At 40.4% G+C, this 18,639-nt stretch overlaps 1 protein-coding gene across 1 annotated transcript; it reads left to right on the forward strand.

Annotated features, from left to right (window-relative positions):
* Positions 1-1,430: 1,430 nt before the first annotated feature.
* LSm7 (U6 snRNA-associated Sm-like protein LSm7) lies at positions 1,431-4,457 on the forward strand. The gene is made up of 3 exons (XM_053798771.2): positions 1,431-1,590; positions 2,255-2,462; positions 3,891-4,457. Exons 1-3 carry the CDS (start codon positions 1,582-1,584, stop codon positions 4,028-4,030), a joined length of 357 nt encoding a protein of 118 aa, XP_053654746.1. The 5' UTR covers positions 1,431-1,581; the 3' UTR covers positions 4,031-4,457.
* The last annotated feature ends 14,182 nt before the right edge of the window (positions 4,458-18,639 follow it).

The raw sequence follows: 18,639 nt of genomic DNA on the forward strand, positions 1-18,639 counted from the left end.
CCTCGGACTTTACTCTGTTGACTACTACTCTCTGTGTTCTGTTAGTGAGGAAATTATAGATCCATCGACCGACTTTTCCTGTTATTCCTTTAGCAGGCATTTTGTGCGCTATTACGCCATGGTCACACTTGTCGAAGGCTTTTGCAAAGTCTGTATATATTACATCTGCATTCTTTTTGTCTTCTAGTGCATTTAGGACCTTGTCGTAGTGATCCAATAGTTGAGACAGACAGGAGCGACCTGTTCTAAACCCATGTTGCCCTGGGTTGTGTAACTGATGGGTTTCTAGATGGGTGGTGATCTTGCTTCTTAGGACCCTTTCAAAGATTTTTATGATATGGGATGTTAGTGCTATTGGTCTGTAGTTCTTTGCTGTTGCTTTACTGCCCCCTTTGTGGAGTGGGGCTATGTCTGTTGTTTTTAGTAACTGTGGGACGACCCCCGTGTCCATGCTCCCTCTCCATAGGATGGAAAAGGCTCGTGATAGGGGCTTCTTGCAGTTCTTGATGAACACGGAGTTCCATGAGTCTGGCCCTGGGGCAGAGTGCATGGGCATGTCATTTATCGCCTGTTCAAAGTCATTTGGCGTCAGGATAACATCAGATAGGCTTGTGTTAATCAAATTTTGTGGCTCTCTCATAAAAAATTCATTTTGATCTTCGACTCTCAGTCTGGTTAGCGGCTCCTCCAACACTGACAACCTTTATCACCCAACAATTATGGTAGTGTTGTAGCGGCTCCTCCAACACTGACAACCTTTATCACCCAACAATTACGGTAGTGTTGTAGCGGCTCCTCCAACACTGACAACCTTTATCGGTAGTGTTGTAGCGGCTCCTCCAACACTGACAACCCACCCAACAATTACGGTAGTGTTGTAGCGGCTCCTCCAACCTGACAACATCACCAAACAATTACGGTAGTGTTGTAGCGGCTCCTCCAACACTGACAACCCTCACCACCCAACAATTACGGTAGTGTTGTAGCGGCTCCTCCAACACTGACAACCCTCACCACCCAACAATTACGGTAGTGTTGTAGCGGCTCCTCCAACACTGACAACCCTCACCACCCAACAATTACGGTAGTGTTGTAGCGGCTCCTCCAACACTGACAACCTTCACCACCCAACAATTACGGTAGTGTTGTAACGGCTCCTCCAACACTGACAACCCTCACCACCCAACAATTACGGTAGTGTTGTAGCGGCTCCTCCAACACTGACAACCTTCACCACCCAACAATTACGGTAGTGTTGTAGCGGCTCCTCCAACACTGACAACCTTCACCACCCAACAATTACGGTAGTGTTGTAGCGGCTCCTCCAACACTGACAACCTTCACCACCCAACAATTACGGTAGTGTTGTAGCGGCTCCTCCAACACTGACAACCTTCACCACCCAACAATTACGGTAGTGTTGTAGCAGCTCCTCCAACACTGACAACCTTCACCACCCAACAATTACGGTAGTGTTGTAGCGGCTCCTCCAACACTGACAACCTTCACCACCCAACAATTACGGTAGTGTTGTAGCGGCTCCTCCAACACTGACAACCTTCACCACCCAACAACAACATCATGGCAGCAGTTAGTTTAATTTTTCGTCAATTTGTTGTAACAATTACTTTTATTCCATTGTAGTTTTTATTTCACAAATGTGTAATAATAATGTAATAGATAAATATAATTATAAATATAATTATCGCGTTAATCACTACCATAATAATTATTCTAATTAATGTTATTCTTCCTAATACCTTTGAAATAATTGTTTAATCCAAGTGGAGGAGAGCTCTGGTTCCTTGGATCAAGAGCCCTTCATCAGCATTATATACAACCCTCCTGGGAAATAAGAATCGAACCTGTGATCCCCTTCCTTGGATCAAACCTGAATTGGTGCCATTCTTCCAAGCACTTTATGACCCTAACAGGTTTAGCGCTCTCCCGTCAATATAATAAAAATAATAATGTTGTTACAATACTGGCCTAGCATGGGCCTGTAGGCCTATGGTAGTGCTAAAACTTTAAGCCCAGGCCTAGCATGGGCCAGTAGGCCTATTGTAGTGCTCCTCCATTCTTATGATATTAAGTTCCTTTCATTTACCGTCCATAATTTCCTTCCTTTTACGTAATTTTATTCTCTGTCTCTGTCTCTCTCTTTTCTGTATAATCCTCTATCTAATCTATCTATATCTCTATCTTTGTGTGTGTGTTTGTTTTCTCTGTATTGAAATGTATTATGTACCACCAGCAAGGGGTCGGAGGAGAGCGCCGAGAAGTCGTCAGAGATGGAGAACAGAAAGACAAGAAGCGGAAGGAATCGATTCTGGATTTAAGCAAGTACTTAGACAAGGCTATAAGAGTCAAGTTTTCCGGCGGCCGTGAAGCTTCGGGAATCTTGAAAGGCTTCGATCAGCTGCTGAATCTTGTGCTTGATAACACTATTGAATATCTTAGAGGTAAAATGAGGCTCTGATGCAAATTATTTTAAGTGCACCTGGAGAAGGTTTTTGGAGTCAGTGCCCCCACAGCCCAGTGGCCCGGCGGCTAAAGCTCCTGCTTCACACATGGAGGGCCCGGGTTCGATTCCTGGAGGGTGGTAACATTTCAACACGTTTCCTTACACCTGTTGTCCTGTTCACCTAGCAGCAAGTAGGTACCTGGGTGTTAGTCGACTGGTGTGGGTTGCATCCTGGGTGTTAGTCGACTGGTGTGGGTTGCATCCTGGGGGACAAGATTGAGGACCCCAATGGAAATAAGTTGCAGTCCTCAATGACGCACTGACTTTCTTGGGTTATCCTGGGTGGCTAACCCTCCGGGGTTAAAAATCTGAACGAAATCTTATCTGAGACACAACCAAGACGTGAAAACCCATAAGATATTTTACTAGGGAAACATTTTGGTTTTGAGACCTTGCTCATTGTATGTTGGTATTGCTCTATATACCAGGTTGATGCTATTTTCTAAATGTGTTTTTCCAAAATTGAAATGTGTATTTGTAAAAATAACTGACGTGATAAGATTAATGTACGAAATGTACACCTGCTAGATATTTTATCCCATGGTTAGCTTTTTTAGCTAACCTTCCTCTCCTTGTTATGTTACTATTATTATTATACATAGGGGAAGCACTAAACCCATAAGGGTTATACAGTGCCTCAGTTTGATCCATGGAAGGGGAAGATAAGCCCTTGGATCAAGAGCCCCTACCCAGCATCACAAAACCTCCCTGGAAGGGCTAACCATAAATAAATTTCTGGGGTGTTACTGTTGTGAATTACATGGGAAAAAAGGACCCCATTGATAACAATCATAATATTAATTATTTCTACAAGTATATGTACAGTGTCCCCTCAAGGAAGGTTCCTTGACACTGGTGAGGGGCTCTTGATCTAGGGAATTAGATCTGTGCTTCAGTTCCCTGAGATAAGCGTGATATCTCTTCCCCCCCCCCCACGGGCTCTGTATAATGCTACAGGTTTAGTGATCCCCTCTTGATAATAATAGTATGTACATGTACAAGGTATACAGACCATAGCTGACATCAGTGACATACTACTATATAGAAAGCCTCTTGTTATGCAGAGCATTTCCCGCAAGTTAGGTCAGTTTTGTCCCAGGATGCGACCCCCACTAGTCCACTAACACCCAGGTACCTACTTAGTGCTAGGTGAACAGGGACAGCAGGAGTCTTAAGGAAACACGTCCTGATTTTTCCACCTATACTGGGGATTGAGCCCTGGACCTCAGTGTGTGAGCTGAGAGTGCTACTAGTTGAGCTACTGGACACTGTTTTGTATTGCTTTGCTTCTTTGGATTATCCTTGTATATTAACTGTCTGGTTACTAGTGTGAATAAAGTCCCTTTTTGTATTTTTTGTATTTCAGATCCAGACGATCCATACAAACTGACAGAAGATACAAAAGAGCGGGGCTTAGTTGTGTGTCGTGGGACTGCCGTCGTACTCATCTGCCCAATGGACGGTTGTGAAGCGATTGCAAACCCTTTTGTACAGCAAGAAACCTAACCACATTAACTGTCATAAGTATTTCACATCGTATATAACTTTCATTTAAAGTACATGATCTCATGTTACGAGATGTCGAGAATGATTTTCTACAATTTATATTGAAAGATGGCTAATGTTTGTTTTTATTTATGTAATAGCTATACATTGGTATAACTTGCATAAAAATATACATTAGTATAAAGTATACTACTGACTGAGGTATTTAATGTTCCAGAAATGAGAAAGCCTAGTTTTGTTCCAAATTATCTTCATTAGGAAAAATTATAAAGATGTATCCATAAAGTTAATGTTAAGTTTGATGCAAATTATCAGCCTAATTAAATATTTTGAATTCATATGCTAATGTAAAAAAATTTGTAAAATGGAAATGTGACTATATACTTTAATAAAATATTAAATAATACAAAGGAAATTATGGTTATTACCCAGTTCTTTTACTTACCTTCAAGAGAGGAATGTCTTGATCTTAATGAAGGGCTGTTGGTTCAAGGAACTGAAGCTCCCCTGTCCCTTGGATCAAACTGCTTACCTCCCGTGCCCTATGCTCTTCATTACTCCGTACAGGATTAGCACCTCGTCATGAAAATACAGTAGGACCCCCCCATATCCGCAGGATACGTTCCAAGGACCTGCCGTGGATAGTAGTAAACCCTACATATAATCCCTATGCATACCTATTACAAAGTTTATTTCATAAATTATCCACAATAAGTGGAGAATTATCATTTTTTCACTGATGGGAAGCACTTCACAGCTTCTCTTAGGCTCTGAAGAACTACAACTTCTCTACTTTTGTGCTTAGTGGCCATTATTATGCAAAATTAAGAGGTATTTTTGGGTCATAGTAAACCGTGGATAATGAAACCACAGATACTGAATCACTGGATATGGGGATTCTACTTTAATCATATTATACCTTTACTTTGTGTGTTTATGCGCTGTATGAATTCTAGCTTCTGGCAAGACAGTGATCGAATGAATGATGGTGAATGAGGTTAGAAAAAAAAAAATCTGAATCACAGGTCTCGTGCTAAACATGTAGGGTTCAATCAGCGCCCAAGGGAATAAAAGGCAATAGGGTTCGATCCAAGGAAATGAAAAGGTTAAATTTTTTGTGTGGAAAATGCTTCAGTGACATAAGGAACCTGCCATGATGGGTGACCTAGCAGTAGCAACCTTACCTCACACCAGTAAAGTTGGCAGACTGAGTATCTCATACACTCTACAAGAATTATATTGGCTGTATAGTCCTTGTGGCTTAGCGCTTCTTTTTGATTATAATAATAATACAAGAATTATTGAGTATCTTTCTGCAAATGTATAAATATCCAGACAAAAATTAGAAAATATATAGACTAGAATCTTGTAAATTTTACTAGCAAAATGCACAATGTTGATACAGACGGAGATGCAAGATTCTGTTACGTTAGCAGCTACTGTCATGGACACAAACTGTATGTGTGCATTTTGTAACTCCACTGTTAAGCCCAAACAGGTTTACTGCATTTTGGTGAATGTAATAACAACAATAAATAACAAAAAAAGGCACAATACCGTGACTGGAACGATACACAAATAACCCGCAAATAGAAGAGAGAAGCTTACGACGACGTCGTAAGCTTCTCTCTTCTATTTGCGGGTTATTTGTGTAATAACAACAACCCAAACATTGCTTGTACAACACAAGGCTTTGTTAAAAGCTCCATGAATTTTTTATTTATTTTAAGAAAAGTTAGTTTTTCTGTAATATGATGGGAAATCGGGCAATTTGTTATAACAGGCATAAATTGTATAAATATTTTGGATTGTGGTAACAGTATATTACATGTATACCTTCTCATTTTGTTAACCCTTTCAGGGTCCGTGCCGTAGATCTACGACTTTACGTTCAGGGTCCAAACCGTAGATCTACACCATGAGCTCAGCTCACTCTGATAAGCTGTGAGTGGTAAATTTGGGCCTAGATATGAGAGAATACATCTATGTGGTATGTGTGCACCACATAAAATAAATCCTGCAGCACACAGTGTATAATGACAGAAAAAAAACTGAGACCGTGATTTTCGATTAAAACAGCGACTTTGCAGTGTTTTTTCATATGTTTTTTAAAGTTGTATTTGGGATTTCTTGGTCTCATTTGATGGAGTGGAAGACATATTGCAGATTGGTTTTAGCACTGGAAATGGCTTGAAACTGAGCTCAAAGTAGCGGAAATGTTAAATTTTTGCCGATGTTCAAGAGTAAACAAACGACCTCACACGTCTAATACACGTCAGCTGGTGGGTCTAATATACATTCACAAATATGGTGATGATATTTATACAATTATTACAATATTGCATAACAGTAAATGTTCTATTTTTTGGTTTGAATAAAAATTCATTATGTGAATAAAAAATCAAAATGGAATTCATTTGTAAAGCCTCAAAACATAACTAATGAACAGAGGAAATGTTAGTTTAGTGCCAGGAATACCTACATTGTTTATTCTAGTCCCTATTTTGAAATTGGAATATTTTGAACTTTTCGTTAAATTGACCAAATTACCAATTTCCGGTCACTTTATTTTGTAGTTGAAACAGTTGACTTGGTGATTTCTTGTGCTCAGTCGATAGAATAGAAGTAATACTAGTGAAATAGCTAAGAATTTGGTCGACTGGAATAATGTTATTTGCCTAAAATGGGAATCAAAGTCGGCAAAATCGCCGATTAGCAAATATCCCTGACGTCAAAATTCGCGAGAGCATAATTTCGTCAATTTTCCATCAAATTTCGTACTTTTTGCTTTATTACCTTCAGAAAAAGATTCTCTACCATTTCATAAGAAAAAATAACAAAATTTTTTTTTGAAAACTCTTGGACCCTGGTGCGCACTTCGAAATTTGGCCTCTGGACCCTGAAAGGGTTAATGAAAGTTCTCACATTCTCTGTATTATTTCTTGCCTATCATTATTTTGGAATTTTTTTTTGTCAACTGATACAGCGTAAAAAAATGCATACTTTATAACCCTTATGAGATTAGCATCTCCATACAATAAAAATAAAAGCATTATTTTTTTTTTTTAACAAAATGGCTGTCTCCCACATAGGCAGTGTGACCCAAAAATAAACACTTTCACCATCACTGTTTTGCCAGAGGGGCACTGATACTACAGTTGAAAATTGCAAATCTTCAGAGTGCAGGCACTGTACTTCCTACCTCCAGGATTCGACTCTGGCTAACCAGGTTCTCTGAATCCCTTCATAAATGTTACTTTACTTTGCTCACACTCCAACAGCACGTCAATTCATGAAAACCATTGCCTCCACTTGCTCCTACCTAACGTGCTTGCACAGGTTTGCTGAAAGTCCAAGCCCCTCGCACACAAAACGTCCTTTACCTTTTCCATCTAACCTTTCCTAGGACGACCCTATCCCACCTTTCCACCACTACAGATTTATACACCCTCCAAGTCATTTTATTTTGTTCCATCCTCTCTAAATGTCCAAACCACCTCAACAACTCCTCTTTAGCTCTCTGAATAATAATTTTAGTAATACTGCACTTCCTAATCTCCAGTCTATAGATTTTCTGCATAATATTCACACCACCCATTGTCCACAGACATATATCTACTGCCTTCTTGTTGCAACATTCACAACCCATGCTTCACGCCCATACATTCACTCACGTACAGTCCTCTCTGCTTCCATGGATAACGCTCTGTCTCCACAGACTCCTCAATGCACCACTTGCCTTTTTTCCCTCATTAATTCTATGATTCATATACCCATCTACTGACAAGTCCATGCCCAAATATCTGAACACATTCACTTCCTACCTCCAATCTGATAACAGCCATCAGGCCCCACGGCCTGGTGGCTAAAGCTTCACTTCACACGGCAAGGGTCCAGGTTCGATTCCTGGCGAGGGTAGAAACATTGGGCGTTTACACCGGTTGTCTATGTTACCCATCAGTAAAATGGGTACCTGGGTGTTAGTCGACTGGTGTGGGTCGCATCCTGGGGCAAAACTGACCTAATTTGTGGGAAATGCTCTGCGTAACAAGCGGCTGTCTATGTAGTAGTATGTCATTGATGTCAGCTATGGTCTGTATACCTTGTACATGTACTGGTTCAAATTCAATTCAATTCAAATTCAAAGTTTATTCTCTATAAGGATTACAATGCTGAGTTTACAGAAATTTGGTTATTGTTTGGTTTACATGTAGTAAAATTGTGATTACAGAGTGTACCACTAGAACGCTTAGCATGGCTAGGCATTTCGGGCATACTTAGTTTTATTCTTAATTGTAAAATATTACAAATTATGAGGTAAGTTGGTATTATGGCTAAGTGACTAAATACTAGTTTATGAGTTTAGCAATGTGAATGCTTTTGTTTTGGCACAGTATATAGTTTCAGTATTGGAGTATCACAGGATTCATTATTTTAAGACTGAGATTAATATTTCTGTTTATGGTCAAATGAGTGAGCGAGTGTAAGTGTGAACCACCAGGTGGTATTCGTGTAGTTAGTTGACGGGGTGTATCAGGGAGATAAGATGTTTTCTAATGGTAGTTTTGAAGGTGATGAATGTGTCTGCAGTTCTAGAGTTCTCAGGTAGGGTGTTCCAGATTTTAGGGCCTTTGACATACATTGAATTTTTGTAAAGGTTTAGTCGGACACGGGGAATGTCGTAGAGATGTTTGTGTCTGGTGTTATGCCTGTGGGTTCTGTCACAACTATCAAGAAAGCGTTTTAGGTCAAGGTTGATATTAGAGTTTAAGGCCCTGTAGATATAGATTGCACAGTAGTAAGTGTGGATGTACTGAACTGGGAGTAAGTTTAGATCTTTGAAGAGTGGGGGGGTGTGCTGCCAGGGATGGGATTTAGTGATTATTCTTACTGCAGCTTTTTGTTGGGTTATTATTGGCTTTAGGTGTGTTGCTGCAGTTGATCCCCAAGCACAAATAGCATAGGTGAGGTATGGATAAATAAGTGAGTGGTATAGTGTGAGAAGGGCATTTTGCGGCACGTAGTATCGTATCTTGGAGAGGATCCCAACCGTTTTGGATACTTTTTTGGCTATATGCTGGATATGGGTGCTGAAATTCAGGTTGTTGTCAAGGTATAAGCCTAGGAATTTCCCCCCATTATTTCTGGTAATTAGAGTGTTGTCAATCTTAATGTTAATTTGTGCATCTCCTGCTCTGCTACCAAACATAATATAGTAAGTTTTGTCAGTGTTAAGCGTAAGTTTATTGGCTGTCATCCAAGTCGATATTTTAATCAGCTCCTCATTCACAATGGTGTTGAGGGTGGCAAGATTAGGGTGAGAGATGACATAAGTCGTGTCATCAGCAAAGAGAATGGGTTTCAGGTGTTGGGATACGTTTGGAAGGTCATTGATGTATATGAGGAAGAGCAGGGGACCAAGGACACTTCCCTGCGGAACTCCAGTATCAAGTGGCCGTGTTGCTGATGCTGTGTCTTTAATGGTGACGTACTGATACCTATTAGTAATGTAAGATTTGAAATAAGCAAGCGCATGGCCTCTTATACCGTAGTGGTCAAGTTTGTGGAGTAGGATTTGGTGGTTTACTGTGTCAAAAGCTTTTCTTAGGTCAATAAAAATTCCTAGTGGATATTCCTTATTTTCCAATGCTGTGTAAAGCAGATCTAGCATTTTTATGATTGCATCATTAGTGCTTTTATTTTTCCTGAATCCAAACTGGCAGGGGTTGAGTATGTTTTGAGCCGTTATAAATGAATACAGTCTCTTGTACACGAGTTTCTCAAAGATTTTGGATAGCAATGGTAAGTTAGATATTGGCCTATAGTTGTTTAAGTCTGTAGGGTCACCACCTTTATGTACTGGTGTAACCCTTGCCATCTTGAGTAGTTTCGGGAAGGTGCTAGTCTCTATTGACTTGTTAAAAAGTAATGAAATAGCATGCGAAAGGACATGGGCCGCTCGCTTGTACAGTAATGGTGGGACATGAGACAGATTCCCCGAGTTATTTTTAAGTGACTTTATGATCCCAATGACTTCCGTGGGCTCAGTTGGTGCAAGATAGAACGAATTAGGGAAATTACCATCTAGGTAGTCCCCGGCATGGGCATTGGTATGTGGGATTTTACTGGCGAGATTAGATCCTATGTTTGAGAAGAAGTCGTTTATCTTGTTAGCTGTGTCAGTGGGATGTAGTGGTGTTTCATTAGGTTTAGTTAGGACAATATTCTTGGTTTTTCGCAGTTTGTGGGTCCCTAGAATCTGAGAGAGTGTTTTCCAGGTCTTTTTTATATCTCCTCTAGTGTCTGTGAATCTACTGGAGTAGTATAGTTGTTTGGCTTTCTTTATTACTTTGGTGAGAGCTGATGAATAGTGTTTAAGAATATCTTTGTGTATTAAGCCCTGTCTATATTGCTTTTCATATTGGTGTTTCTTGTCTATGGATTTCAGAATGGTGCTGGTTAGCCATGGGCAACCAAGCCGTTTGTTTGTGATCTGTTTTGTTTTTATAGGACAATGTTTGTTGTATAGTCTAAGTAATTTGTTAAGAAAGATGTCTTATTATGATTATTATGATCTTATTATGTTATTATTAATATTATCCTTACCACCTTGCTAGCCGGGTCGCCATATGGAGAAGACCCGGGCCGGAAGTACCGGCGAACCTCTAATGAATGAATGAATGACCACCTTGCTCTTTACAATGTTCACTTTTAATTTCCTTCTTTTACATACTCTCCCAAATTCATCCATTACCATCTCCAACTTCTCTTCAGAATCTCCCAAAAGCACAGTGTCATCAACAAAAAGCAGCTGTGACAACTCCCACTTTGTGTTACATTCTTTATTTTCCAATCCCACACCTCTACCCAACACCTGAGCATTCACTTCTCTTACATCCCTATCTAAGGCCTACCTTTACTGGAAAATAATCTCTCTCCTACATACCCTAACCTGAGCCTCACTATCCTTGTAAAAACTTGTAACTGCTTTCAGTAACTTACACCTGTTCTATACACTTGCAACATCTGCCACATTGCCCCCCTATCCACCCTATCATACGCCTTTTCCAAATCCATAAATGCGCTGGAAACCTCTTTACCCTTAAATAAATACTGTTCACTTATATGTTTCACTGTAAACACTTGGTCTACACTCCCCCTACCCTTCCTAACGCCTCCTTGTTCATCTGCTATCCTGCTCTCTGTCATATCCTTAATTCTGAACAACTCAACCATACACCTTACCAGGTATACTCAGTAGGCTTATTTCCCCTATAATTCTTACACTCTCTTTTGTCCCCTTTGTTTTTATACAAGAAACTATTCACGCTCTTTGCCATCTCTAGGTGCCTTTCCCTCTTTCATCCTATGGGTTTAGCTCTCTCCCATGATTATAATATTAATAATTTCTCTCTTTTATACACTTATTAAATGTAAGTGCCATCCATTCCAAAACTATATAGCCACCAGGCCCGGTGGCCTGGTGGCTAAAGCTCCTGCTTCACACACAGAGGGCCCGGGTTCGATTCCCAGCAGGTGGAAGCATTCCAACACATTTCCTTGCACCTGTCCTGTTCACCTAGCAGCAAATAGGTACCTGGGTGTTAGTCGACTGGTGTGGGTCGCATCCTGGGGGACAAGATTGAGGACCCCAATGAAAATAAGTTAGACAGTCCTCAATGACGCACTGACTTTCTTGGGTTATCCTGGGTGGCTAACCCTCCGGGGTTAGCCACCCAGGATAACCGAACGAAATCTTATCTTACCTGCTTTACCCCCTTTCATTTTACTCACTGCCTCACTCACCTTCCCCACACTCATATCTAGCTTTTCTTCATCACTCCTAAAAGATGTTTTACCTTCCTCACCAATGCATGAAATCACAGCTTCCTTCTCTTCATCAACATTTAACAGTTCCTCAAAATATTTCCTCTATCTACCTGATACCTCCAACTCTCCATCTAATAACTCTCTTGTTTTTAACTGTCAAATCCATTTGTTCCCAAAGCATTCTTAACTTATTAATTTTACTCCAAAATTTTTTCTTATTCTTGGCAAAATATGTTGACAGCACCTCACCCACTCTCTCATTTGCTCTCTTTGTACATTCCCTTAACCACTCTTAACCTCTCTTTTTCTCTCCATATACTTCTCCCTCCTTATATCATTCATTTTGAAAAGCCTCTCATATGTTAACTTTTTCTCTCGTACCACTCTTTACCTCATCATTCCACCAAGCACTCCTCTTCCCTCCTATACCCACAAACTTCTGAACACAACACTACATTCTTAAATCTACCCCATACCTCTTCAACCTCATTACCTATAATCTTACTAGCCCATCCTTGTATGAGTAGTTACATCTTACCTTAACTACCTTCTTTAATCTATAAACTTTCACCTCTTACTCATTGATACCATTCTCCTTGCATCCCATCTTCCTTTTACTCTCACTGTAGCTACAACTAAAAAATATGATACAGTATATCTGTTGATAGGAGTGAATGGAGACAAATGGTTTTTAATACTTGACGTGCTGTTGGAGTGTGAGCAAAGTAACATTTATGAAGGGATTCAGGGAAACCGGCAGGCCGGACTTGAGTCCTGGAGATGGGAAGTACAGTGCCTGCACTCTGAAGGAGGGGTGTTAATGTTGCAGTTTAAAAACTGTAGTGTAAAGCACCCTTCTGGCAAGACAGTGATGGAGTAAATGATGGTGAAAGTTTTTCTTTTTCGGGCCACCCTGCCTTGGTGGGTGACGGCCAGTGTGTTAATAATAATAAAAAATATCTGTTGCCCCTCTATAAACATGCCTAACCTATAGGCCCGGGCTACTTCCACTAGTGGGATTTTCTACTGATGATTCTGCCTACCACTGCTCCACCTCATCTGTCAGCAGTATAAAAGCCCCGTCTCTGTGAATATGCTGTACTATTATCAAGACTAATGGACTGAACACACACTTCCACGATTTTTCTGCACTGGACTGAAGAAGCCACAATTCCAGAATAAAGATACTTAAGTGTTGCACAAGTGTCTTATTTATAATACCTAAGGAATAAAAAAACTAACTCCCAATACAGTGGACCCCCGGTTTATGATCAGCTCCTAATGCGACCAATTATGTAAGTGTATTTATGTAAGTACATTTGTATGTGTATGTTTGGGGGTCTGAAATGGACTAATCTAATTCACAATATTCCTTATGGGAACAAATTCGTTCAGTACTGGCACCTGAACATACTTCTGGAATGGAATAATATCGTAAACCGGGGGTCCACTGTACTTACAAAAAATGTGAAAAATGTATTATATTTTTACACTAAATTCAGCACGAGTAATAATAACTTTTTACTAAGTCAACTGTATCTCAAAACTGCCGTCTTATTCAGTTGCTGCCGCCTACTGTAATGTGCTCCACTTTATTCTGTACAGACATTATTCATGCTGAATTGTAACACAAAACTTTAATTATAAGTCATAATTTTTATATAACCATCTGTACTAGCACTAAGTACAGTGGACCCCCGCATAACGATTACCTCCGAATGTGACCAATTATGTAAGTGTATTTATGTAAGTGCGTTTGTACGTGTATGTTTGGGGGTCTGAAAGGAATAATCTACTTCACAATATTCCTTATGGGAACAAATTCGGTCAGTACTGGCACCTGAACATACTTCTGGAGTGAAAAAATATCGTTAACCGGGGGTCCACTGTACTTCGTAAGTGCTAAGTTTAGTCTACAATGTTACACACAACAATTATAATCATGAGGGAGCACTAAACCCATAGGATTATACAGCGCATGTGGGAGGGGGATGGAAGGTATTCAGGCTTAATTCAGGGAACTGGAGCACAGATCCAATTCCCTAGATTAAGAGCCCCTCACTAGTGTCAAGGGACCTCCCTTGAGGGGTACACACAACACAAGGTTTTCCCTGATACCTGTATACAAAAAGAGTTGTCCCAGAGTTGACTCACTGCACTAAGTCTAGATAATAAAGTGTCATGTGTGACGTGCGTACTCCAAGATCTTTTACCTTTAAGAGGAAGCCCTTGATATGTCAATGGAGCTCTTGATCTGAGGAATTAGGATAACTTCTCTGTCCTTGATTAAGGCTAAATTCTCCCGACCCCTTCTTTCTCTTTCCTTTTCTCTCTCTGATGGAAGTAATCACAAGTGGCTCTGGTCTAAACAAAGCTTCTTGGCTAGTCTAAGATGGGATAACTTGAACAATAAAGCAATAAGAATATTACAAATACAGTGGACCCCCGGTTTACAATATTATTTCATTCCAGAAGTACGTTCAGGTGCCAGTACTTAACGAATTTGTTCCCATAAGGAATATTGTGAATTAGATTAGTCCATTTCAGACCCCCAAACATACACGTACAAACGCACTTACATAATTGGTCGCATTGGGAGCTGATCGTAAAGTGGGGGTCCACTGTACTATCAAGGAGAATTACCAATGACATTTCCTAAATGTTGCAGGGGTCAAGTCTTAGTTCATGGTCCCACTTCTCAACTTGCAAAAAGAACAAAAAGATACAACACCGTGACAAGAACAATACACAAATAACCCGTACATAGGAGAGAGGAGCTTACAACGACAATTCAGTCCAGCTTGGTCCATTTACAAAGTCACAGACACACTACTATGTAAATGGTCCAAGTTGGATTGAAACGTCATCACAAGCTCCTCTCTCTTACGTGCATTTTGTGTATTCTCAACTTGCACTTGCCAGATTTACTCTTCTAGCCTTGTGAACCCTGTCATACCTACCCTAAAAACTATGCATGAAGTCTGACTCCACCACTTTGTTTCGGTCATTCCACTTCCTGACCACCCTGGGACTGAAGAAATATTTCTTGACATATAGGTAGTAGGTTGGTAGACAGCAACCACCCAGGGAAGTACTAACGTCCTGCCAGATGACTGTGAAACAGAAACCTGTAACTGTTTTGCATGATGGTAGGATTGCTGGTTTCTTTTTCTGTCTCATGAACACGCTAGATAACAGGGATATCTTGCTACTCCTACTTACACTTTGGTCACACTTCACAGACACGCACATGCATATATATATACATACATCTAGGTTTTTCTCCATTTTCTAAATAGCTCTTGTTCTTCTTTATTTCTTCTATTGTCCATGGGGAAGTGGAAAAGAATCTTTCCTCCGTAAGCCACGCGTGTCGTATGAGGCGACTAAAATGCCGGGAGCAATGGGCTAGTAACCCCTTCTCCTGTAGACATTTACTAAAAAAGAGAAGAAGAAAAACTTTATAAAACTGGGATGCTTGAATGTGCATGGATGTAGTGCGGATGACAAGAAACAGATGATTGCTGATGTTATGAATGAAAAGAAGTTGGATGTCCTGGCCCTAAGCGAAACAAAGCTGAAGGGGGTAGGGGAGTTTCGGTGGGGAGAAATAAATGGAATTAAATCTGGAGTATCTGAGAGAGTTAGAGCAAAGGAAGGGGTAGCAGTAATATTGAAGGATCAGTTATGGAAGGAGAAAAGAGAATATGATTGTGTAAATTCAAGAATTATGTGGATTAAAGTAAAGGTTGGATGCGAAAAGTGGGTCATAATAAGCGTGTATGCACCTGGAGAAGAGAGGAATGTAGAGGAGAGAGAGAGATTTTGGGAGATGTTAAGTGAATGTATAGGAACCTATAAACCAAGTGAGAGAGTAATTGTGGTAGGGGACCTGAATGCTAAAGTAGGAGAAACTTTTAGAGAGGGTGTGGTAGGTAAGTTTGGGGTGCCAGGTGTAAATGATAATGGGAGCCCTTTGATTGAACTTTGTATAGAAAGGGGTTTAGTTATAGGTAATACATATTTTAAGAAAAAGAGGATAAATAAGTATACAAGATATGATGTAGGGCGAAATGACAGTAGTTTGTTGGATTATGTATTGGTAGATAAAAGACTGTTGAGTAGACTTCAGGATGTACATGTTTATAGAGGGGCCACAGATATATCAGATCACTTTCTAGTTGTAGCTACACTGAGAGTAAAAGGTAGATGGGATACAAGGAGAATAGAAGCATCAGGGAAGAGAGAGGTGAAGGTTTATAAATTAAAAGAGGAGGCAGTTAGGGTAAGATATAAACAGCTATTGGAGGATAGATGGGCTAATGAGAGCATAGGCAATGGGGTCGAAGAGGTATGGGGTAGGTTTAAAAATGTAGTGTTAGAGTGTTCAGCAGAAGTTTGTGGTTACAGTAAAGTGGGTGTGGGAGGGAAGAGGAGCGATTGGTGGAATGATGATGTAAAGAGAGCAGTAAGGGAGAAAAAGTTAGCATATGAGAAGTTTTTACAAAGTAGAAGTGATGCAAGGAGGGAAGAGTAGTATATGGAGAAAAAGAGAGAGGTTAAGAGAGTGGTGAAGCAATGTAAAAAGAGAGCAAATGAGAGAGTGGGTGAGATGTTATCAACAAATTTTGTTGAAAATAAGAAAAAGTTTTGGAGTGAGATTAACAAGTTAAGGAAGCCTAGAGAACAAATGGATTTGTCAGTTAAAAATAGGAGAGGAGAGTTATTAAATGGAGAGTTAGAGGTATTGGGAAGATGGAGGGAATATTTTGAGGAACTGTTAAATGTTGATGAAGATAGGGAAGCTGTGATTTCGTGTATAGGGCAAGGAGGAATAACGTCTTGTAGGAGTGAGGAAGAGCCAGTTGTGAGTGTGGGGGAAGTTCGTGAGGCAGTAGGTAAAATGAAAGGGGGTAAGGCAGCCGGGATTGATGGGATAAAGATGGAAATGTTAAAAGCAGGTGGGGATATAGTTTTGGAGTGGTTGATGCAATTATTTAATAAATGTATGGAAGAGGGTAAGGTACCTAGGGATTGGCAGAGAGCATGCATAGTTCCTTTGTATAAAGGCAAAGGGGACAAAAGAGAGTGCAAAAATTATAGGGGGATAAGTCTGTTGAGTATACCTGGTAAAGTGTATGGTAGAGTTATTATTGAAAGAATTAAGAGTAAGACGGAGAATAGGATAGCAGATGAACAAGGAGGCTTTAGGAAAGGTAGGGGGTGTGTGGACCAGGTGTTTACAGTGAAACATATAAGTGAACAGTATTTAGATAAGGCTAAAGAGGTCTTTGTGGCATTTATGGATTTGGAAAAGGCGTATGACAGGGTGGATAGGGGGGCAATGTGGCAGATGTTGCAGGTGTATGGTGTAGGAGGTAGGTTACTGAAAGCAGTGAAGAGTTTTTACGAGGATAGTGAGGCTCAAGTTAGAGTATGTAGGAAAGAGGAAAATTATTTCCCAGTAAAAGTAGGCCTTAGACAAGGATGTGTGATGTCACTGTGATTGTTTAATATATTTATAGATGGGGTTGTAAGAGAAGTAAATGCGAGGGTCTTGGCAAGAGGCGTGGAGTTAAAAGATAATCACACATAAAGTGGGAGTTGTCACAGTTGCTCTTTGCTGATGACACTGTGCTCTTGGGAGATTCTGAAGAGAAGTTGCAGAGATTGGTGGATGAATTTGGTAGGGTGTGCAAAAGAAGAAAATTAAAAGTGAATACAGGAAAGAGTAAGGTTATGAGGATAACAAAAAGATTAGGTGATGAAAGATTGGATATCAGATTGGAGGGAGAGAGTATGGAGGAGGTGAATGTATTCAGATATTTGGGAGTGACGTGTCAGCGGATGGGTCTATGAAAGATGAGGTGAATCATAGAATTGATGAGGGGAAAAGGGTGAGTGGTGCACTTAGGAGTCTGTGGAGACAAAGAACTTTGTCCTTGGAGGCAAAGAGGGGAATGTATGAGAGTATAGTTTTACCAACGCTCTTATATGGGTGTGAAGCATGGGTGATGAATGTTGCAGTGAGGAGAAGGCTGGAGGCAGTGGAGATGTCATGTCTGAGGGCAATGTGTGGTGTGAGTATAATGCAGAGAATTCGTAGTTTGGAAGTTAGGAGGAGGTACGGGATTACCAAAACTGTTGTCCAGAGGGCTGAGGAAGGGTTGTTGAGGTGGTTCGGACATGTAGAGAGAATGTAGCGAAACAGAGTGACTTCAAGAGTGTATCAGTCTGTAGTGGAAGGAAGGCGGGGTAGGGGTCGGCCTAGGAAAGGTTGGAGAGAGGGGGTAAAGGAGGTTTTGTGTGCGAGGGGCTTGGACTTCCAGCAGGCATGCGTGAGCGTGTTTGATAGGAGTGAATGGAGACAAATGGTTTTTAATACTTGACGTGCTGTTGGAGTGTGAGCAAAGTAACATTTATGAAGGGGTTCAGGGAAACCGGCAGGCCGGACTTGAGTCCTGGAGATGGGAAGTACAGTGCCTGCACTCTGAAGGAGGGGTGTTAATGTTGCAGTTTAAAAACTGTAGTGTAAAGCACCCTTCTGGCAAGACAGTGATGGAGTGAATAATGGTGAAAGTTTTTCTTTTTCGGGCCACCCTGCCTTGGTGGGAATCGGCCAGTGTGATAATAATAATAAAAAATATAAAAGTACGATAAAATGGACCCCTTACAGGGGATGTCAGATAAAATGAATAAATAGTTTGGCCTGAAAAAAGCTCATGTAAATTCAATGGAATGTCTGATTAAAATAGCATTGAAACAAACCAAATCTGCAA

The sequence above is a fragment of the Cherax quadricarinatus genome, chromosome 95 (genome assembly GCF_038502225.1).
Source record: "Cherax quadricarinatus isolate ZL_2023a chromosome 95, ASM3850222v1, whole genome shotgun sequence".
Taxonomy (NCBI): Eukaryota; Metazoa; Arthropoda; class Malacostraca; order Decapoda; family Parastacidae; genus Cherax; species Cherax quadricarinatus.

Coding starts and splice junctions, on each gene's coding strand:
- LSm7 (XM_053798771.2), top strand. Junction 2,463..3,890: donor CACTATTGAATATCTTAGAG/GTAAAATGAGGC, acceptor TTTGTATTTCAG/ATCCAGACGATCCATACAAA.